This window comes from Pteropus vampyrus, unplaced genomic scaffold, assembly GCF_000151845.1.
Source record: "Pteropus vampyrus isolate Shadow unplaced genomic scaffold, Pvam_2.0 Scaffold1, whole genome shotgun sequence".
Lineage (NCBI taxonomy): Eukaryota > Metazoa > Chordata > Mammalia > Chiroptera > Pteropodidae > Pteropus > Pteropus vampyrus.
Window position 1 is genome coordinate 41116823 of NW_011888782.1, and position 22703 is coordinate 41139525.

A 22703-nucleotide genomic window follows, 5' to 3' on the forward strand; every position below is an offset into this window, starting at 1 on the left:
TTGCTTGCAAATATATTTTCCCATTCGGATGGTTGTCTCTTTACCTTGTTGATGATTTCTTTTGCTGAGCAGAAGCTTTTTAGTTTGATGTAGTCCCATTCATTTATTTTAGCTTTTACTTCCCTTGCTTTTGAGGTCAAATTCATAAACTCTTCTTTAAGTCCAAGGTCTTCGAGTTTAGTTCCTATGATTTCTTCTATGCATTTCCTTAATCCATTTTGAGTTAATTTTGGTGTGTGGTAATAGACAACAGTTTAGTTTCATTCTTTTGCAAGTGGCTTTCCAGTTTTCCCAGCACCATTTATTGAAGAGGCTTTCTTTTCTCTACTGTATGTTTTTCGCTTTTTTGTCAAAAATTATTTGCCCCTGTAAATATGGATTTACTTCTGGACTCTCGATTCTCTTCCACTGGTCCATGTGTCTGTTTTGCTGCAACACCATGCCATTATGATTACTGTTGCTTTGTAGTATAATTTGAAGTTGGGCAGAGTGATGCTTCCAGCCTCATTCTTTTTTTCTCAGGATGGCTTTGGCAGTTCAGGGTCTTTTGTGCTTCTATACAGATCTGATGATTTTTTTGTTTCATTTCTTCAAAAAATGCCGATGGGATTTTGATGGAGATTGCATTAAATCTGTATAAAGCTTTTAGGTAATTGACTTGTAGGAATTTTTTTATAGTTTTTGGATATTAACCCCTTTTCAGATATATGATTTGCAAATATTTTTTCCCATTCAGTAGGTCATCTTTTTGTTTCGTTGCAGATTTCCTCTGCTGTGCAGAAGCTTTTTATTTTGATATAGTCTCACTACATCTAACTATAACCTGTATAACAGTCCTACCTCTCAATTTCTTATGATACAAACCTCAAAAATGATATTTTAGGTTTTCATAATTAATATTTCTACCTTGTTTCAAATACTACTTTCTTTTATAACTTTCCTATCTTATGTGATTTTAAAAGATTATTTTAATTAAAAATTTGGAAAATACTCGTTAGTGGTAATGAGTTTACTATTCAAAAATTGAAGAGAATAATATTCATCTTTTTCCCCAAATCCTGTGTATACTAAGTTCCAATATATAGAAATCTTTTAAAAACAAGGCATGCGTATATAATTTCTTTTGTACATGGGGGAACCTAGGAGTCTAAATGTGTAGTCTTTTTTTAATAGGAGCTGAGGGAAAATCTGACTTTTCCATATTAGCTATTATGTTTGGCTGTGGCTTAAAGAAAATAGTTTATTTTTCCTTCACGTAGAAGAAATCCAGAGGTAGACTGAAAAGGACAGATAAGGTGTTTCTTTGGTCATCAGAAGCAGAGGCTTTTTTATTTTTCAACTCTGTCATCTCTGACATATAACTTACATCTTCGGGTTTGTCTCATCGTCCATATGGCTGCTCATACTTTAGGTAGTGTTCCAGGTAGAAAGCAGGAAAAAGGGGGATACAGTTAACAGGGCACATACCACCTATCTCTTGCCCTTTCAAGAAGCCATTTTAGATGTGCATGCCACCTAACCTCTTCTATGTACACATTGTCAGCTAGAACTTAGTCATATGACCATACATCTTTTTGCAAAGGAAACTAGGAAATAGAGCTTTTGAAAGCTAAGTATCTTGTATCCTAAATAAAATTAAGGTTCTGTTACTAAGCTCCCTATAAATGTGTAGGAAAAGTGATAGGCAACTCCCACTTTCAATGTTTGCCATAGCCTCTAATAGAATAAACCAAATATTTGGGGAAATTTTGGTAATGAGGTAAATTTTATGATGGTGTTAAATTCCTTTATTTTTCAAAAAGGAAACTTAAAAGCAATGTTACTAAAGCTTGGAACATTTGGATTAGTAAGATCTAGATTTCACAGAAATAGTACAGCTATTTGGGGCTGTGAGCTGTATGAAGAAGAAGTGCTGTGAAGAAGTTTTGCTAAAGGTTCTCAAGTCCTCTTTTAATCTGTCTTTGCTGCCAGTTTTACTGATTTTTTTCAGAATGGGGGATTTATAGCGTACATGGATTGGAAGAATTAATATTAAAATGTCCATACTATCCAAAGTGATCTACAAATTCAGTGTAATCCCTGTCAAGATTTCTTTTTCACAGAAATAAGAAAAAAAATCCCAAAATTTGTATGGAACAATAAAAGATCCTGAATAGCCAATCCTGAGAAGAACACAGGTGGGGGCATCACAATTCCTGATTTCAAACTATATTAACAAAGCTATAGTAATTGAAACAGTATGGTATTGGCAGAAAAATAAACATATAGATCAATGGAATAGAATTGAGAGCCCAAGAATAAACCCACACATATATGGTCAATTAATTTTCAACAAAGAATCCAAGAATATATAATGAGAAAAGGATAGTCTCCTTAATAAATAGTGCTAGGAAAGCTGGACAGCCACATACAAAAAGATGAAACTGAAACCATACCTCTACTGTACACAAAAACCAATTCAAAATGGATTAAAGGCCGAACATAAGACCTGAAACCATAAAACTCCTAGAAGAAAGCATAGGCAGTAAACTTCTTATCATCCATCTTGGCAATGCTTTTTTTGGGTTTGATACCAAAAACTAAGAATACAAAAGCAAAAATAAACAAGTGGAACTGCATCAAACTAAAAGGCTTCTACAGCAAAGGAAGCTATCAACTTAAATGAAAAGGTAATGTAGAAAATGGTAGAGAATACTTCCAAATCACATATCTGATATGGGATTAATATCCAAAATATATAAATGACTCATACAAGCCAATAGCAAACAAGCAAAAACAAAACAAACACCCTTCCCTGCCAGAAACCAAACAAAAAATCAATTCCGTTAAAAAATAGGCAGAGAAAAGACATTTTTCAAAGAGCTACAAATGGCCATTAAGCACATGAAAGATGCTCAGCATCTCTAATCAACAGGGAAATGCAAACCAAAACCACAACAAGTATCACTTCACGCCTGTTAAATTGGCTGTCATCAAAAAGTCAAGAGATAATGAATGTTGTGCACTGTTGGTAGGAATGTCAGTTGGTACAGCCACTATGAAAAATAATATGATGGTTCCTCCAAAAAATTAAAAATAGGACTAGCATATGATCTAGTGATCCCACTTCTAGGTATATATCCAAAGGAAATGAGAAACAAGATCTTAAAAATATATCTGTACTGCAGCATTATTCACAGTAGATGAGATATGGAAACAATCTGTGTCTGTCAACAGATGGATTAAGATGGAGTAGTATTCAGCCATGATAAAGAAGAACAACACGAATGGACCTTGAAGGCATTATGACAAGTGAGATGAAAGACAAATACCTCAGGATATCATTTATGTGTGAAATCTAAAAAAGCTATACTCACAGGAATAGAGACTTGAATAATGGTTACGAAGGGCTGAGGGGTAGGGAGAATGGGGAGATGTTGGAGTTAAAACTTCCAGTTATAAGATCAATAAGTTCTGGGGAACTAATATACAATATGGTGATTATAGTTATTAATACTGTATTATATACTTGAAAGTAGCTAAGAGAGTAGATCCTACATGTTCTCAACACAAGAATTAAATGGTATTTATGTGTCGTGATAAAAGTGTTAGCTAACATTATGGTGGTAATCGCTTTGCAATAAATAAGTGTATCAAATCAACAGATTTGATACCTTAAACTTACACAATGTTATATGTCAATTATATCTCAGTAAAACTGGAAAAAATTGGAAGTCAGTTTTAAAGAAAGACAGTAAAATGAAGGATAAGGAGGGAGGGAGAGGGGTGGAGAGAGAGCACAGACTTTAAAAGGTATTGGCCAATATGAAAGATTGTATGAATGATGCAGAGAGAAACAGAACAAAAGAGATTGGAATGAAAAAAAAAATTTTTTTTAAAACAGGAGCCAGTAAAAAAGCATGGAAGAAGGGATGAGGAAGGGAGAAATAAAGGGATGAAAGAGGGGAAGGTGGAAGGAAAGAAGAAGGAAGAAAGGACAGACAGGCATGCAGGATACAGGTGGAGTAAGAAGGAAGAAAGAAAGAGAAAAGGGCAGAATGAAATGATGTGGGAAAAGATATAGAAAAAGACTATAAAAGAAGGAATAAAGAAGGAAAGGGGCAAGATCTAAAGGGAAGTGTGAGGAAAAAAAGTTTAAAGCGATGAGTCTAGGAAAGAGTAAAATACAAAAGAAAAAGAGTGTGAGAGAGACATGGGGGTTTAAAAAGTAGGAACTAGTGAGAAAATTAAGCACAATTCTGGGCAGTGGGGAAAGAAACCTAAAAGTTAGTTAAAATATTGCAGTAAATTGTAAGATGGGTGGATGACAGGTAGATAGGAAGGTATGTAGGTAGGTATATAAAATGTAAATGGTTAGAGCCATAGACAAGTGATTGATAGTCTGTTGAAAGGAGCCTGTAAATAGAGAGTAAAAGAGAGGAGATAGCATATGATAGGATAGGACAGGATAGGAAGAGAGGACAGTAGGCAGATATGCATGCACACAGGAACAGAGGATAAATAGCATGAAATACAGAAAGGGAAAAGAAGAAGACATGAAGAATAAGGGAAGGAAAGAATGAGGAAAAGAGGAAGAAATATGAAAGAAAGAAAGAGGTGTTTAATGTATTAATTTATAAGAAAAGGTAAAAAAAGAATGGCTGGCATGAGAACATTAAGATAACTAGTTAACGTTATTAGAATGCTTATTGTAAAATGCTTTGCAAACTTTAATGTTTATATGAATCACCTGGGGTTCTGATAAACTGAAGCTTCTGATTCAGTACATCTAGGGTGGGGCCTGGTTTTCTGCATTTCTTACTGGCTCCCAAGAGATGCCAGTGTCACATGCTGAGGACTACAGTTTGAATAGCAAGGTGCCAGGAGATAATGAATGAGAGGCTAAATATTGAGATTTGTTTTGAATCGGTACCCATCTTGGGTTTATACTTAGCTGATATCCTAGTTCAGCTGCTTGTTTCCTTAAAGTTGTACTTAATGATCTTCAGGATTTCTTTATACCAGTTTTATGTTTCTTTGAATTAAAAAAAAAAAAAAGTATGTTTATTTGAATTAAAAAAAAAAAAAAAGTCCCCAGAAGAGATTCTTTTAGTTCTCTATGAGGGAGAAAGAGTGATAGTTCAGAGTGATTACCTACAAGTTTTGATAAGTAAAACGTAGAAGAATTTTAAAAGAAATATTATCACAGACCATTCAGAAGCTCATATTTATTCTTGAGAATCTTTTGATAGTGGTTCGTCTGTGTAGTAGAATGTAGATATATGGAAAAAGAAGGATAGACATAAATTGGCTTATGATAGCATTTGGAGTCTTGGATGATAGTAGTGACCAAGATAGAAATACTTAATTTTCTAAGTTATACTATGCTTAGTTTTCTGCATTGATAAGGTAGTCTTTTTTTTTCTTTTTTCCCCCTTTTTGCTGGTGGTATTGAAACTCCTAGTAAGAAATTTCTCTGGACAAGGTTTTTATGCCATGGAAATTTAATTTCATATTTTCCTTTCTTGGATATAACTGAGATCATATAATGTGAGAAACTAAATTGTTACATTTAATTATCTTTTCATAATTATCTGACACTTTCTAATTGTAATATGACCTTTTTACTTTAATAATAGTTTGGGATGTTTCAGCTAAGTTTAGTGAAGTACACTAGAAATAATATTTTTGAAAAATTACATAATTCTTTTTGAAAAATGTAGTAAAGAAGAGTTATATAGTATAAAAGTATTGTTTTTCCTAAATAGATTAATTTATTAATTTGTTGTATTTTATTTATTTTAGTGTCCCTGAATGAAGTTTCATTGCTAGTGGATACCAAACATTTAAAGAGGTTTGGGTTATGGAAAAGTAAGGATGATGATCACAGTAAAAGGAGTCATGCTATCCTTTTCCTCTGGGTCTCTTCACATTATCTTGAGGAGATTCAGACTCAATTAGAAAACTCTATATTAAGCCAGCAATGTGAGTATAAGTGATTTCTAAATTTCAGGATAACCTGAGAAGTCCTGTAAATAAAGTAGTTTTCTTGAAAGATAATTTAATAGAATGTAATTTCATTAACTCAAAATTAAGTTCATTGAATTAAAAAAATTTTATCCCTTAATATTATATAAGATAAGTTATTTTATTTATTCACATAATTTCTTCTGATACTTTCATTCAACCAAATGAAATCATCTTATAAAATAAAAAGAATACCTTATCTTTTAGTCAGTTGCCATCCCTGGCTGCCTTTCTTATGAGTTTCTTGCCTTTATTTTATAGTGAACTGTGACTGAACTAATCTGTAGTGAAGTTAAATAAAATACAGAGGTCTTTACCTTCAACATTTTCTTTAGTTTCTAAGAGAGAAACATGGTTTACTTATATATCCTTTCTCTAAGACTGGGTTGAGTACTTTTCTGTTTGCTCCCATAACACTTACCTATATGCATCTTGAAATATTTCCCAACTTCGTTTAGTTTCCAAGTCTAAAGGAGTCTGGTTTAGAATTGGGTAAATCAAATTAGTAAAGTTCTTTCTTATCTATTTGATCTCTACTTCCCCTCCCCAAACTCCTTTGCACATTAAAAATGTTAAGTAGTGAACTGAATTTTCTACCTTTAAAATTAGTTATTTTGCTATCCTAATTACCTCCAAATTAATTGGGAAAATTCATGATTACATAGCAGAGAATTTAGGGAAATATAGCCAGCCACTCATAATCATTATGGTGGGCGAAGTGTTTGATTAGAATGCCTTTTCATTAATAGATTTAATATGTGGGGGAGGCTAGAGAAAAGTAATTGCTTAGTTATCATTAATTAATTCATTTATTTATACATTCATTAACAAGTGTTTACTAGTACCTACTAAATGCCATGTCCTGGAAATATAGAGGTCAATACTATTGTGAAATTTTTGTTCTAATTACTAATGGCCTATTTGGGGATTTAATTTGCGTGAGTTATTAACTAACATAAAAAATACTTTGTTGGGTTATATATGAACTTTACTGTTATTAATAATCAAATTATTTTAATTGTACCCTTGAAAAATAATACTATTGATAAAAATTATTGTTTTTTTTTTAATAGCAAAATCCAGTGAATTCATTTTCCTTGAGCTACACAATCCTATTACACAAAGAGAAGAATTGAAATTGAAAGATATTATGACAGAGATAAGTACCACCAATGGAGAACTAGAGCTTTCTTATCCATTGTCTTGGGTTCAGGCACTTCCTTTATTTCAGAACCTCTCTTCAAAAGAAAGCTCTTTTATTCATCATTATTATCCTTCAGCTTGCTCTTTTCCTGTGGTTGCTGCTGAAGAAATGAAGGTGAAATCAACATCTCAGGTTAGTACATGATTAATATAATTGGTGAGGAGGAGGGAAGAGGTTTGGTAAAAATTCTTTCATTGAAATCAGGCTGATTTCAAAATGCTGTGTTTTATCAAAAGGGCACTGGAGCAAACCTGAAAGAACTCTCAATTTCAAGTTAGAATAGTTTGCTCAGCAAAATCAATAATGATAGCATGTCATTATTACCAAAGAATAAAATAAAATCCCACAAATCTCTGTTGATACAAATAACTGAAATAATGAACTGAATAAATAAATATAAATGGTGGATAAAAGGACACATCTTTCTTACAAAAGTATTCCAATTAATAAATATAAAAAGAATAAGAGAAATATAAAACCATCACTAGAAAAATGATAGTTATGATTGTTGCAGGCAAGGTCCACCGAGAGATCCTAAATTTAATGGGTGAAAACTTAAGGAGAAACAGGACATGTGCATGATCTCAAACTCTCTTCCCCAAAATATTTATTAATTATAAAAAGTATAAGTTTAAAGTGGAGAATCCTGGCAGACATCACTGTAACCCAAGTGATCAGAGGTAACATCACCAGTAATAAGATATGTTGACAAAATGTACCTATCACATCATGCACTGAGAGGGGTACATTACTTCTGTATAGTCTTCCCAATATTGCATAACCTCAGTCTAATCATGAGAAAGGTCAGACAAACCTAGTTACGAAAAAACTAATACTCTTTCAAAATATCAAGATTATGAAAGACAAGGAAAGACTGAGGAATTGTAGGATCCTGAAACAAAAGATATTAATGAAATCAGAATAAAGCCTGTAATTTAGTTTATAATATTATGCAAAGGTTAATTTCTTATGTTTGATAATTGTACTATGGTAATATAAGATGTTAGTATTTATGGGAATCTGGGAGAGGCTTGTTTGTTTTTTGCAACTTTCTTCTGTAAGTCTATAATTATCTTTAAACGATTAATAGTAAGTTTAAAGTCTTTTTTAATTTTTTTAATTTTTAATTTTTTTCCCAGCTTTACTGAAATATAATAGACAATTAGTTGCTTATATTTATATCATACAATTTATTGAGTTTTTTTCAGTTATAGTTTACATACAATAATAGTTTCATCTGTACAGCACAGTTTTTAGAGATCTATATAACTCATAAAGTGATCACTCCACTAAATCTAGTACCCTTCTTTCCCCTTACATATTTATTACAACATTATTACTATTTTCCTTATACTACACTTTATATCTCCATGTCTATTTTGTAACCGTCCATTTGTACTTCCTAATCCCTTGGGTGCTCTTCAGAGAAGCTTCTCTAGTAACAAACTATAGAAATGATCCCTGAAAGTAGTCTTTAAAAAGTCTGTTTTAAAAAAAAAAAAAAAAAAGCAACAACAACAACAAAATGTGGCTTGTGTATCTCTGCCAAATACGTCTAGAAAGAAAGGTCTTAATTCTTAAGTTTGCTGTGGTGTGCACATGCATACACACATACACAATGATTTGGTTTGGAGCTAATCTATTATTTAAAAGTTCTGTAGACAACCACATTACTGGAAGACAAGGAGGAGACTTTTACCACTGTTTTTCTTTATGTATGTGCTGTAAAAATTTTGCATGGTAATTATTGTATATGCAAATTTATATCCTATTTTTCCATTTAATAATAGAAGATCAATTTATATTATAAACTCTTTCATTTTCTTTTAAATTTTTCTACCATTTTATCACCTCTTTTGTTAATTTTGAACTGTGATTTTCAAATTTTTCTTCAATTATAAAGCCCAGATCTGTAAGTAACACTGTAAGTGAAACTTTGACCATTGTATGTACAATATCCTTTGATCCAGAAGTATTATTTTGATGTTTATGTCTTTGTAAAAATTCTAAAAGTATAGCTATAACTTGATATGGATTTCTTTTAGTCACACTTTCTCTTACAAGTCTAGGTTTTGACTTTGCCTTTTGAGAGTTAATATGTATTTATGTATCTATGAGACCTTTTTCTTTGCTATTTTCTGTTAGCCCTCAAATATAGATACAGCCAAGCCTAATTACACCTTCCTGCAGAAGCAAACTAGTGGTTGCTACTCACTTTCTATTACAACTAATCCAGATGAAGAATGGCGAGAAGTCAGGCACACTGGACCTGTTCAGAAGTATGTACTGTGTCATATTCTGTTTTGTAAAGGGAACATTAGTTTTCATTCATGTTGCTGATTTTAAGTAGTTTACCTTTTTAAATGTTTTGAAGTTTTCTTTCACACTGACAGTTAATAATAGAAATAATGTTTTCTTAATTTATGAGAAAGTTAAAAAAATTTTAAGAAAACAGTTGTTGTCATTTTATTTAGTTTTATGTTAATAAGACAGAAATGGCAGCCAAAATGTCAAATTTGGTAAGATTAAAGCATTTATTGAAAAGATTTGAATACCAGTGTATGATTTTTAAGATTATATATTCCACATCTGAATATATAGTAGGAAAATGAATTTGCTTACTAGGATGTGCCTCAATTTAAGGTACTTTAGATTTTATCATAACTTTCCTTTCAGAACTTGCTTCTTTGTTTATGTTTTATCTTTTATATGTCTTCTCATGGTGGGAAGGCAGAATTGGGAATCTGTGCATTCGAGGGTGATTTTTATTCCTCTGTATGATTCCTTTTCTGTTTTTTAGAAAACAAAACAAAACAAATGAAAACATGGGACAGGAAAATAGCCAGTATAATAGAAACTATCATATTAGCATTAAAATGTTTATATATATTCTTATTTGATTTAGTTGCTGTCCATGGTTACCAAGATTAAATCAATTGCAGATAACTTAACCTTCTTGTATATTTCTAGTTTAAGAAGTACATATGATACCTTTATTATTGACTACATTTGTGCAATGAGTATTACCCTGTTTATTCCAAGATTATAGCCAGGAATTCACAACTGGTCTTATTTCTGAACTTGAAAAGAGCGTGCCAGAAGAAAAATGCCTGATTAGTTGTCATCTGTTTTCTACTTCTTTTTGATTGTGTTCTAATTAGTCATTTTCTTTACGTTCTCTTAAATTTTACATTGTAAGCACTCTATTATGGGAAACTTGCCTCTTAAACCTCCCGTTATTTCTTTATTGCTCACCTCCTGGTTTAGACTAGCCACCAGTAGAGCATAGTTTTTTTTTTTAATTAAAAAAATTTTTTTTTATTATTTATGCCTACAGTACCTAGTCTTCCTAGGTGGTCTCCCATCCAAGTACTAACCAGGCTCAACCCTGCTTAGCTTCTGAGATCAGACATTGGGCTCGTTCAGGATGGCATGGCCATAGATCATGGACTGTGGCTCCACTGAGGCACAAACCCAGGACCTTCTGTGTGTAAAGCAGATGTGCTAACTGCTACACTGTGGAACCACTTCCAGAGCATAGTTTTTGACTGCTGTCTCTTCTGAATGGAAAGGAATTATTCTTGGGGATTTCCTGTGGAAAGTAGAGCACAGGAAAATCTTCTGTGGTTTATTATATCAGTTTGTTGAAAGTTAAAAATTGTGCAGAAGAGAGAGATCCTCAATGGTATTATAACTGAATGTGAGATATAACCTATTGGCTTAGACAAATATTGAGTCTAGCCCACATGGGAAGAATTGAAAATGAAAAGATAATCAATGAGGGTACCATTAGTAGCTTTGAAAATGAAGGAAAATATAATTGCTTGTTTCCTGACAAATATTTTTACCCTATATTTTAGTTATTGAATACTACTGCCCCGTTATTCCATATAACAAATCTCTTTGATTCTAGAATTTGAAACACATATTTATTTTAACTTTATTTTTACTTTTTAAGGTTGATCGTATATCCTCCTCCACCTACTAAAGGGGGATTAGGAGTAACTAATGAAGATCTGGAGTGCTTAGAAGAAGGAGAGTTTCTTAATGATGTAATTATTGATTTCTACCTTAAGTAAGTACAGTGATAAAAGATCTTCTCATTTGTTTTACAGGTTTTGATGTGAATCTTAAAGTAAATGTTTTTATCTCTGAAGTATTAAACTCTAGTTAAAGGTAAACTGCCAAGATTTCAGATTTGAAAAGTTTTTGCCTACCAACGTTTTCTAGAGTTGACTGTCAGTTTCATTCCTTTACTTCCCACAGATACTTAGTCTTCAGGAGAATAGCTGTTTTTTGTTTGTTTGTTTTAGTTTCTGTTTATATTTGATTTATTCGTCTTTGACTATTATATTATTGAGGTAAAAGAAGTACTTACATAATTATGAATAACTTTGGAAACTGAAAAGACACAACTCTGTATAGTTATTTATTGTATCTTTAAGCACTAAAAGAGTTAACAGTCATTTAAAAAAACCATATCACTATTAGTTTAAAAATAATTTTTAAATATTTGTATAGCTAAGCTGAAGGAAAAGATAGAAAAGTTTTATCAACTTTCATGCAAAGGTAATTTGTTTCTAGCCCTCATTTTGTCCTATATCCCTAGACCTATATTTTCAACACTTCTTCAAGATATCTAATTATTTCACTGACACTTCTCAAACTAAATTTATTATTATTGTACTTAGGCTTATTGTTTTACTAGTAATACTATACTTATTCTAGTTACTTAGGCCCCAGGTCTCATCATCTTTACTCTATCTCAGACATTGTAGATTTAATCTCTGCAAATTTTGTTTAGGTCTTTAAAAAATATCTTCCGTGTCTCTGTTTAACTTTTGAATATATAGAATATAGTTATAATAACTGTTTTAATGTCCTTTTCTACTTATGCTGACATCTTTGTCAGTTGGTTACAGTTGATTGATTTTTCTCTTCAGTATGAGTTTTTTGTTTTTTGTTTTGTTGTTTTTTTGCTTTTTGCATGTCTGGTAATTTTTTTTTATTGGGTGCTGGGTATTTTTGTATTCCTGCAAATGTTCTTGAATTTTGTTCTGGAACAAAGTTATTTGGAAACAGTTTGATACTTTCAAGGGTCATGCTTTTTAAGATTTGTTAGGCGAGAACAACAAATTAATCCCCACTGCTGAGGAAAGACCTTTCTGAATTTTCTACCCAATGCTTCATGAATCATGAGGTTTTCCAGCCTAGCTGGTAGGAAAAGACATTATTCTTGTGGCTTGTGTGAATGCTGAGTATCGTTTATCTAATATTTTCAGGTAGTTCTTTTCCCAGCCTTAGCTATTTTCTTTACACACATGCAATGATCAATATTCTGCCAAGTACATGAGGACTCTCTGTGGACATTTGAAGTTCTCTCTATATACATACAGTTCTTTCCTTTCCAATATTCTGATCTGCAACCTCGAGCTGCCTTGATCTCTCCAGGCTATACCTGGGTTACATGTTCTCGTGCTGCAGCTTGGAAACTATCAAAGCAGTAAGCTGAGGCATTAGTGGAGCTCACCTTATTTGTTTGTTTTCCATTTCTCAAGGATCATTCTTCTTCACTGCATGTTGTCCAGGGTTCTGAAAACTATAGTTTCATTTTTTATTCCTTCAGTTTTTTTCTTACTTCAAGCAGGAGGATAAATCTGGTTCCTATTATTCTATCTAGGCTGGGAACGAAAGTTTCCGTCATCATAGATTCATCACTCTCACTTTGACACATTCAGTTGTCAATTTTAATGGATTCTGTCTCCCAAATTCATTTAATCTCTTCTGCCATCATGAGCTTTCTAGTATTCCTTATCTTAACTAAATTGTTATTTTATCTTTTTAAGTAGTTTCCTTGTGTCCTTTGTGTCTTCCTATCTATTAAGTATATTTTTACAACAATTATTTTTCTTAAACTACTCTAAGAATGCTATTCTCATTAGAAATTTTTAGTATTTCTTATTACTTGTCAAAATGAGTTCAAACACAATCTGGCGTTTGAGAGTCTTGATAATATGACATCAATATGTCTTTTCAGTCATCTTGTAATAACCCTACATTTATTACATAGTCCAGCAGAATTGAATTGTAAAGTTTGCTAAATGAAGCTTATCCTTATTCACTCTTCTGCATTAATGCCCTGTTATTCTTGCTTCCTGGAATACTTACCTCTTTATTTCACCCTACTGAAATTTTATTTCTCTTTCAAGATTCCTTCATGAGACTTTTCTTGATCTTTTAAACAGATATTATTAACTCCCATAATACTTCATTTACATCTCTTTTATGGTACTTATAATATTTTGCCTTATTTTGAAGTTATTTTATTATCATTCTCCTCCTAAAGGTTAAGCATCTTGCTTTTATGTCCTATAATAATATCAAATGTATATTTTGTGACATGAATTGGATCATCTTTGATATTAATTTTAATGTCTTATTAGGATTTTAACTATTTTTTAGACTATTTTCTATTTACTTTTCAAATTGATGAATAACTTTCAAGTAGTAAAATACACAAATCTTAAATGTACAGCTTATGAGTGTTCACATATGTATGTACCCATGTAATCATCACTCAGATCAAGACAAAGAACACTTCTAGCACCCCAGAAGCATCTTTTGTGTCTCCTTCCATGTAGTATATCCTCCCCATAATCACATTTAAAAAACTTCAAGTTGTATTTGTCTTTTATGCTTTAAAAAAAAGCAATTACAAGGTCATTTTTCAACTTGCATAAACATTAGGAATAGCAGAGTTCTCGAATTATGAAGGGTTTGAAATTTAATGATTGAATTATAAGCTTACTGAAGAATTATTTTAGTATAGTAGCGGAAAAAGAATTTAGAAATTAGTCATGTCTCAGAGTTATTAAAGTTTTTCTTGATTTATTTAGGACTGTCAGTTTCAGTTTTATATTTGATTGTGTAATTATTTGGTTAACATTTCCTTCTACCCTTCCTCCTCTGGATTTTAAGCTCTGTTGAGGCGAGTATTTTTTTTTTTTTTCACCTTTTGTGTCTTTAGTGTAAATGATGCATGACATGTTAGGAATTTGATAAATATTTGTTAAATGTAAATGAATAAGTGGGCAGTTTCTGCTTTAAACGATCTTGATGTAAGTAACTAAAGAACAAAGAAAGCTGAAATTACAGCAAATTGTAAGATTGCTTTGAATCTAATTGGATGTAAAAATGACAATTCCCAAGACACATAAGATAATTGGGGGAAGCCCAGGTAAAAAAATCTAAAAATAATTTTGTTGCTACATTACCAGGTATCTTATATTGGAGAAGGCATCAGATGAACTTGTTGAACGAAGTCACATTTTCAGTAGCTTTTTCTATAAATGCTTGACAAGAAAGGAAAATAATTTAACAGAAGATAATCCAAATCTCTCGTAAGTCAATCTTCTAATATACTTAAATTTTGAGAGGCAAATATACTATTTTGACATTCCTAGTGAAGTAACTTCCTATAGCATTTCTAGAGATAGCAGTATTACCACTTGTGTAGGTCCTGGGTCTCTTTGCTCTATGAGACATTTCTCATGCTTCCACAGTAGCGTTCCCTATTACATGGAGGCTGACTCTTGCAGGCTGCATTTTCAATGCCTGCTCTTTGAGGGACACTGGAGGTTGGAAGGTAAGAAAGGAAGAAGCTTTGGGTAGTGATTCTGGCATTGGCTATATTTCTTCTATGGGTCCATCTCTCAATGGACAGACCTGCTAGAACTCTAGCTTCCATCTCGCTGTACTTCTTTTTCCCTTTGCCCTTTAGCATAGGGGTATAGCAGTTTCCTACCATGCTAATCTCTGATTGCCTCACCATCCCCTTTTTTGGGACTTTTTCTTGCACTTTTTCTCTTGCCACTGTAGTCAATTCTCTGGATTACATTTTATCTGTCTTAAATATATAGAGTGCTATTTGTTTTCCTGTTTGGACCCTCACCAATATACTATTATTAATTTAAACTGATGTAACATTATAAATATACTAAATATACAAAATGTCATATTTAGTCTGACAATTTAGCTGAATTTCTGTTAAAGTATTTTTTGATGCTATAGGTTTTAATGCTAAAACACATAGAGCAGAGGATAAGGATAGGCAAAAAGGAGGAAGGAGTTATTTTTATTTTTTAGATAGCAGTAGCTTGGATAGTTATTATAGCCTGGAGCCATTTTATCCCTCTCCCTACTCCTAATAATTTGTGTGATAATCTGTATGGTAGACACATGATAAAATTAAGAATTTTTATTTTTAAAAAGTTAATATAAACATTTGTCTACTACTTTACAACTTACAAGGTACATTTTATACATTAATTCCTCTTATAATAGAGCTTTTAGATATGTAGGGCATATATATTATATCCTGAGTTTTCAGATGAGGAAGGAAGTCAATAAAGATTAAATGGCTTAAGACAGACAGCTGGTGGTGAGTGGCAGAACTGGTTGGTACTTAAATCTATCTTCTAATCTCTAGTTCAGAAATGTTTTCATTTGTACTGGGCTGCCTTTAAAAATTGGCTGTGAGAGTTTGTTTCATCCCTTTAAAATAAATAGGAATAATAAGCAAGTTAGAAGATGATGAAATGAGTAAACTGTCAGAATTTGTTGTATTGTTGGAGAAAGAGGGTAGGAATAGGGAGAGTATTAACATTTATTGAGCTGCTTAGAACCAAGACAGTGAACATAAAGTTATTTTGTTTGATTCTATGAAAATCTTGAAGATAAATGCCATTGTCTTTATTAGTTGAAACCTAAAGAAGTTAGATAAGTTATTCATAGTTGGATATAGCTTTCCAATTTTCAAGTTCATGTTCTTTCTTTTGTTTATATAATTTATGGTCTAAATGAAGACACTTGAGAGAATAAAAAGAGGCTCTATTCTTAGCTATACTGGGCAACATGTTTATACTGCAGCTATCTAGGCAAACTGGAATGTGTAGTCAACTATATTTTGAGTGTGTTTATAGGTTTGGAACTTGTGCTGATGGACATGGCCTGCCAGGATCAATTAAGGAGAAAATCACAATTTGAAAATATTTTTTGATAATCAGGGTTAATGGAGAAGTATATATGGAAGGGGAAGATTTATTAAATAAATTTGATATTTAACATTTCTGATGTTCTCCTGTTCTATTTTATATATATAGATATTGATTTTTGGTACCATACATTTAATCCCACATTTTGTTTTAAGAATCTTAGTCAATATAGAGATAATGAATTTGGCATACCTACCTAGAAGCTGAGGAAATTGAAATAGGTAGATTTCTGCTATATTTTTAAATTAAAAAAAAAAATTATTTTTGTTTTTATTTATTTTAAATTAAATTTATTGGGGTGACATTGGTTAATAAAATTATGTGTTTCAAGTGCACAACTCTATAATACATCATCTGTATATTACATTGTGTATTCACCACTCAAAATCAAATTTTGTCACCATATATTTGACCCCCTTTATTTTACCCTTTCTACCTCTCCCCCACCGTCTTTCCCTCTGATAACCACTAAACTATTGTCTTTGTCTATGAGTTTTTGTTTGTCTTGCTCATTTGTTGCTTTCAGTTTTATATCCCACACATGAGTGAAAGGATATGGTTCTGAACTTTTTCTGTCTGTTATCTAATGTAGCTATTATATGCCTAATGTATATAAAAGTAATATAAAGTTACATGAGTTATGTTCCAGAGTAAGGGTGAGATACACACATACAAATGCTCATACTAATGCTTGATCTGACATGTATAATTAGTATTCACACAAAAAAAATCCCTGTAAATCAGCTAAAAAATAAGATAACTCAAAAGCAAAGTGGCTGAAGTTACAAACCTTAACCCTGGCCAATACATTCCCTACAAAAGGCTCAAACTATTAGTGTTTGGAAATTGATGACTACATGATACACAAACTCATTACTATGCTTTATGAGGTCCTGCAAGATCTAGCTTCTCTCCATCTCCTTCAACTCATCTCACAACGTTCCCTGCCTCACCATATACTTTAGCTCGACCTACCTCCTTTCAATTTTCAAATATGCTAAGCTCTTTCCTATTTCCTGACTTAATTTTTTTCTCCTAGTACTTTTTGTTTTACAACATAATTTCTAATCATTTCATTTGTTTGTATGTTTGCTTGTTCATTTTCTATTTCTTAGCCTAAAGTATAAGCTCCATGAGGTCAAGGATGTCTTATTTTTTTACTCTATCCCCACTGCCTTTGGTCAGTGCTTGGAATATACTAGGAACTCAAAGTAAAAGATAATGATAATGTGTATTATTGAATGGAGAGAGAATTGTTAGACATTTATTTGAGGATTTTTTACACAGGAACTGAGAATAAAAGATTACATGTGATTCCCATATTCACTTCTATCCTCCTTATCCCATCGTATGTCTGATAAATTCCCAATCAAATAAAGTTAGCATAAGGAAATCTACCAAACACCAACATAACAAAAGAAAACTAGGTGTCTATTCTTAAGATTTTTACATGGAAAACTAACAGAATATACAATAGTTGGAAGTAATTGTTTATAATCTTGTAATGGTTCATTCTGTAATAAGAAAATTCAGTAAACAAATGATTCCTAAATATTTTATGAAATTAATCTTCCACATAATGTCTAATTCCTACCACATCTTTTAGCCTATTTTGGATCCCGTCTTACTCTTAATGTCTCCCTTTGTGAGGTTGGTTAGGTAGGCAGATGAACAGGGATGGGGCAAAGGTTATCTGTTTCCTGTATCAGTCGATATATAAATATATAGAACTTAATAACGTGTAATTCTCTGCATAAAAAGAAGTACTTCAAGGGACTGATCCCTCATCCAGAAGTCATATACCACCTCTTTTATGCCTCTGTTAAATGCCATCCCCTTTCGAAATTTTTTTTTGACATCCAGAAATTTGGTTTGATATCTTCTTCTTTAACCTCTCTGATGATGTGAAGGAAAGAAACTATTTGTTTTTTTGTGTGTGTCCCAACCCTTTTATAGGTAGCTTTCCTAGATGCTGTAACATTATTCCTTATGACATATTATAGTTATTTCTTGTAGGTTTTTTTCTGCTCTCATTTTTTCAAATTCCTTTAGGGCAGTGTGGGTGATTTTCATTATTTGTTCTTAGGAACCTAATAGATGTTTGTTGAAGAAATAAAATGAAAGATGGATAAATGATGGGTATACTTCATTGTCCTTTAGTTTCCTTATGTATGAAATGAAGGGACATGAGTTTCATCTTTAAAAATCTAAGAATATACATCTCCTTCTTCCTCTTCCATTAAATTTTAAAACATCTCCCTTATCACAGATATAACATTTAGACAATTCTTTTAAGGTTTAATGATAATATTTTGTATTATGCACAGATGGAACTAAACAGAATAAATAGTTCTGGCTGTTTATGTTCAGTTGTTGTACCATTGTTGGAATCTATGAAAAATTTTATAAATTGTTGCCTTCTGTCTGTTATGTTATTAGCATTTTTTTTATAAATAGTGATCAGATTTAAGAATAACCAGGAGTTGTTAAAAGGACATAGTTTTCTAGTGTATTATGTATTATATATCCTGAAGGGGATGGTTAAATTAAATCTAGCATTTTCGATCTATAAAAATGACTCTTGAAATCTTTATCTTAAAAATTTTTTATATATTAAATATATCTGTCTTTCATATTCCCAGTATGGCACAACGAAGACATAAAAGAGTAAGAACATGGACTCGTCACATAAACATCTTTAATAAAGATTATATCTTTGTGCCTGTAAATGAGTCGTGAGTATTTCAGATTATTTTAAAACAAAATTGGAAAGAGTGCAGAAAAAAATATTTGGGGCATTTTTAGATTAATAATTACTAAGAAATATGGGTACATAAATTCCAAGTATTACTCAAAAATTTTTTTTCTAAAGACATAGCTAAAGCAATGAATTATTTATCATGGATTTGGTTTGACAATAGTTATGTTGTAAATATAATGAAAAAAATAAAATGACAAATGACCACAAGACTATAATGAATGAGACATTGAGGGTTTTTTTTTTTTGGACTTAAGAAAAGATTTTCTAAATAAAAGATCAAAAGATTTTAGGATGAATCTTCAAATATTTAAGAGACATATATGCTCTTTAAGCTCTAGTAGAAAAATGGTGATGCTTTGTCTGTTTAATAAGGCAGGTCTTCAACAGAAAACACTGACTATGTAAAACTAAATAAGTTTGAATTATTCAGATTTTACCCTAAGTAGTCTTACTACTTATTTAATTGGTTTTGGAATTTGTGTTCTATATTATAGGAGATATTGACAATAGACTTCTTCAAAATGTATATGAAGTTTGTCTTACCTACTTCTTAGCTGTAGCTCAACATATTCTTCTACATTGTTTAGATTTTGTGTTATTAAGATTGTATTTCTTTTTCAATAGATCTCACTGGTATCTTGCAGTCATTTGTTTTCCATGGTTAGAAGAAGCTGTGTATGAGGATTTCCCACAAACCATATCCCAGCAATCCCAACACAACAAAACTATAGGTGATAAACTTAATGTAGATGGTGTTTTTAAATAATGATAACAACAGTGAAATGATTATGGGGAAAAATATGACTTTAAAAGATAGAAAATTATTATCATTAAACTTACTAAAAGAAGTCTGAAATTTTGATAGATGCCCAGCCTCATGTATAGACAAAATGTAATTCTTAAATTATACTGTTATATCGAGTTTTGTCATAGTACTTTTGATAGAATAATCTTGCTGATGTGACTAAGAATCATGCCATGGATCTTTAGGCATAGCTTGAGATCCCCCATTTTTTCTTGATAAAAAAGTAACACAATTTTTGTTGACACTGGTAATTTGGCTAGGTAATATTGGGTCTTTTATGATTCTTCCATGGTTTTTATTATGTTACAACTCAAATCTTAATTAAGCAAGGAAATAAGCTTACTTTCTTTGAGGAAGAAAAAACAATTATGTGTTTTATAGCTGTCGCCTAAGTGGAAAGCAGAATTAATAGCCATTACCATTAATACTGACCAAAATCTGATAAAGCAACTGATTATTTTCCGTTTTCTCTGACCATCCTCTGCTTCAAAAGTGTACTTAAGCAACACTCTATGTTCATAGGTTAGAACTGTTGCTAGGCAAATTAACCATTCTCCACATGAAAAAAGTAGATATTTTGATTAGTGATCTATCCTTGAAGATTGCCTTTTTATAGGAAACTAGCCCAGCTAACTGATATTTCAGGTTTTGGCTTTGGGCTTGATGTGTTGTCTAATAATAGCCAACCATTATCAGTTTTATCTGTTCATTGAATTTTATTCATAACATTAACCATGAAAAAAAATTAAATAGACTCCAGGTACTTTTTCCCCTTTAAATACTACTGTGCATACAAATTAGAATTTTTAAACTTATCTAAATACTTTATATTAGACATGAAATAAATACTCATAACTGCTTTATTTCTAACAAGATAATGATCTACATACTACTTCAACACTATCCTTGGATACAGTGGATTCTCAAGTAAGTGTGTTCTTTCTAGACGTGAAAGAAAGAAAACTCATTAATCTGTAAAATAGGGCATAGTGAGGTGGCCTATGATGGATATTGGTAGCCCATAATTTTGCTGATTTATGATTCTTTGATATATTTTGTGGGAATAGGAAAGAACAAGAGAAATTATCATTCTTTTTGCATCTGTTTAGCTTATTTTAACTTTGTTTATTTAGTAGTCTGATCATCTTGGTTGACTACTTTTCTAATTTCTATTGGTTGGATTTACTTTTATTTTTCCTTATGTCAGCAGTTTTTTGAACTTATTGTAATCAATAAGCTAAGCAAGCATATTTTATATTCTATTTTCTATTGTGAATTGTCAGTATAAATTATTCAAAGTAGACTCAAGGTCAATCAATATGACTCCTGGGATTAAGGTAGTTACTATTAACTTTTCTTTATATGGGCCTCCAAACTAGTATACATGGTCTAAATTCAGTGTCTTAATTGATTGAGGTAGCCATCTAATACATTTTTTGTATGTACAGATAGCAGAAGCTTCCCTGGCACAGGCCTATCTATGTGTTTACTATTACTGGTATAGGATGGGCAGAGTCAAGGAGGTTTTCTTTTCTGCTGTCACAATGGCAGGATAGGGGAGTTTCTTATTGCTTCTACAGCTACGTTTCCCAAATTGGATTTCTTGGAAAAGTTGTTCTAAGATGCAGTTCACTATAAAAAAGAATTCTAAGGTCACTTAAGTTGGGTAAACCATGTGTGCTATTCTTGTCTTAAAGCTTCACGGTTATATTGGAATAATGAAGATTCTGTGAAGTTCTGCTTTAAAGAAATTTGTTTAAGTTTGATCTGTTGTTTCTCAAATTTATCAACAAAGTATCCATCTCTTTTCCCTTAATGCACATTAATACTCTGCTTCTTGTGCTTCAGAGGGAAGAAATGTGTCTCTGCCGACATCATATATTGAGATTGAAAATGTATGTTAAGCACGGGTTGTTAACTTATTTATTTTTGCGTAAGATGATAACTTTGAATAGAAGTAATTAAAGTTCCAGGTTGTTTTTTTAGGAAATTAAGAGTTCATGACTTGTTGAGACCACATGTAAAGCTGTATAAACTAGTTTCACCAGTATGAGAAAATAAGTCAGTGTATTTTGAAAAATGAAATTAGCTCACTTCAAAAGATGAAAAGAACTCTTATTTGAAATTTTAATTTTAAATAGTAACTGAATATTAATTTATTCAAACTAACTTTAATTGAAAAGTCATAAAAATTCATGTTATTTCAGAGTACCGAGATGAATATGTCAGTACCAAAGAAAATGTGTAAAAGGTAGGTACATGCTATAAAAATAGTTTTTTCAGATATTTAGGTTTACTTCATATACTAATATGTACATCTTGATTTCTTCCTTTGCTTTTCATAGGCCATGCATTCTTGTGCTAGACTCCTTGAAAGCTGCTTCTATACAAAACACAGTTCAGAATTTACGAGAGTAAGTAATAACAGTTTTACCCTTCAGTCTGTTACCTAAAATCTTAATAATTTTGAAGCTACCTTAAGAATTACTGGAAAGACTATATCAGCATTATATTTTATTATGGTTAGATGAGGCCTATAAATCTAATCAATAATAAATATCCCCTATTATATGTTAATATTCAAGTACCAATATTTCTCAAGGATTATATCAGAAGTAAATTAAGAATTTATTCATAATTGAACAAAAAGCGTAATTTTACAAACAGCATTGCAAATATTAGTGGTTACCAAAAGTAGCATTTTAGAAGAAAATCACTTTTTTTTTTTTTTGCGTGAAATTTTTATAATTTACTATAGGATCCAGAAAAAACTAGCAGCTAAAGCTTTTAAATTGTTAGTTTATTTTGTAATATAAATGACTATGTTTTTGGGTTGTGAAGGTTGAGTTGTTGCAAAGGTCTAGCATTTTCTTT

General features: G+C 31.6%; 1 protein-coding gene across 9 annotated transcripts in view; it reads left to right on the plus strand.

Annotated features, from left to right (window-relative positions):
- Nucleotides 1-22703, plus strand: part of SENP7 (SUMO1/sentrin specific peptidase 7) — a 135824-nt gene that overhangs the window by 108988 nt on the left and 4133 nt on the right. For 7 of the 9 annotated variants that reach the window (XM_011387336.2, XM_023527432.1, XM_011387281.2 and 4 more), the window contains 10 exons: nt 5785-5964; nt 7080-7342; nt 9356-9489; nt 11169-11285; nt 14488-14610; nt 18906-18998; nt 19649-19755; nt 20704-20756; nt 22037-22080; nt 22175-22243. In XM_011387336.2, coding sequence (XP_011385638.1) covers nt 5785-5964; nt 7080-7342; nt 9356-9489; nt 11169-11285; nt 14488-14610; nt 18906-18998; nt 19649-19755; nt 20704-20756; nt 22037-22080; nt 22175-22243 — 1183 coding nt within the window. The remainder of the gene's footprint in view (nt 1-5784; nt 5965-7079; nt 7343-9355; nt 9490-11168; nt 11286-14487; nt 14611-18905; nt 18999-19648; nt 19756-20703; nt 20757-22036; nt 22081-22174; nt 22244-22703) is intronic. The other 2 variants (XM_023527436.1, XM_023527438.1) reach the window with 2 other exon arrangements.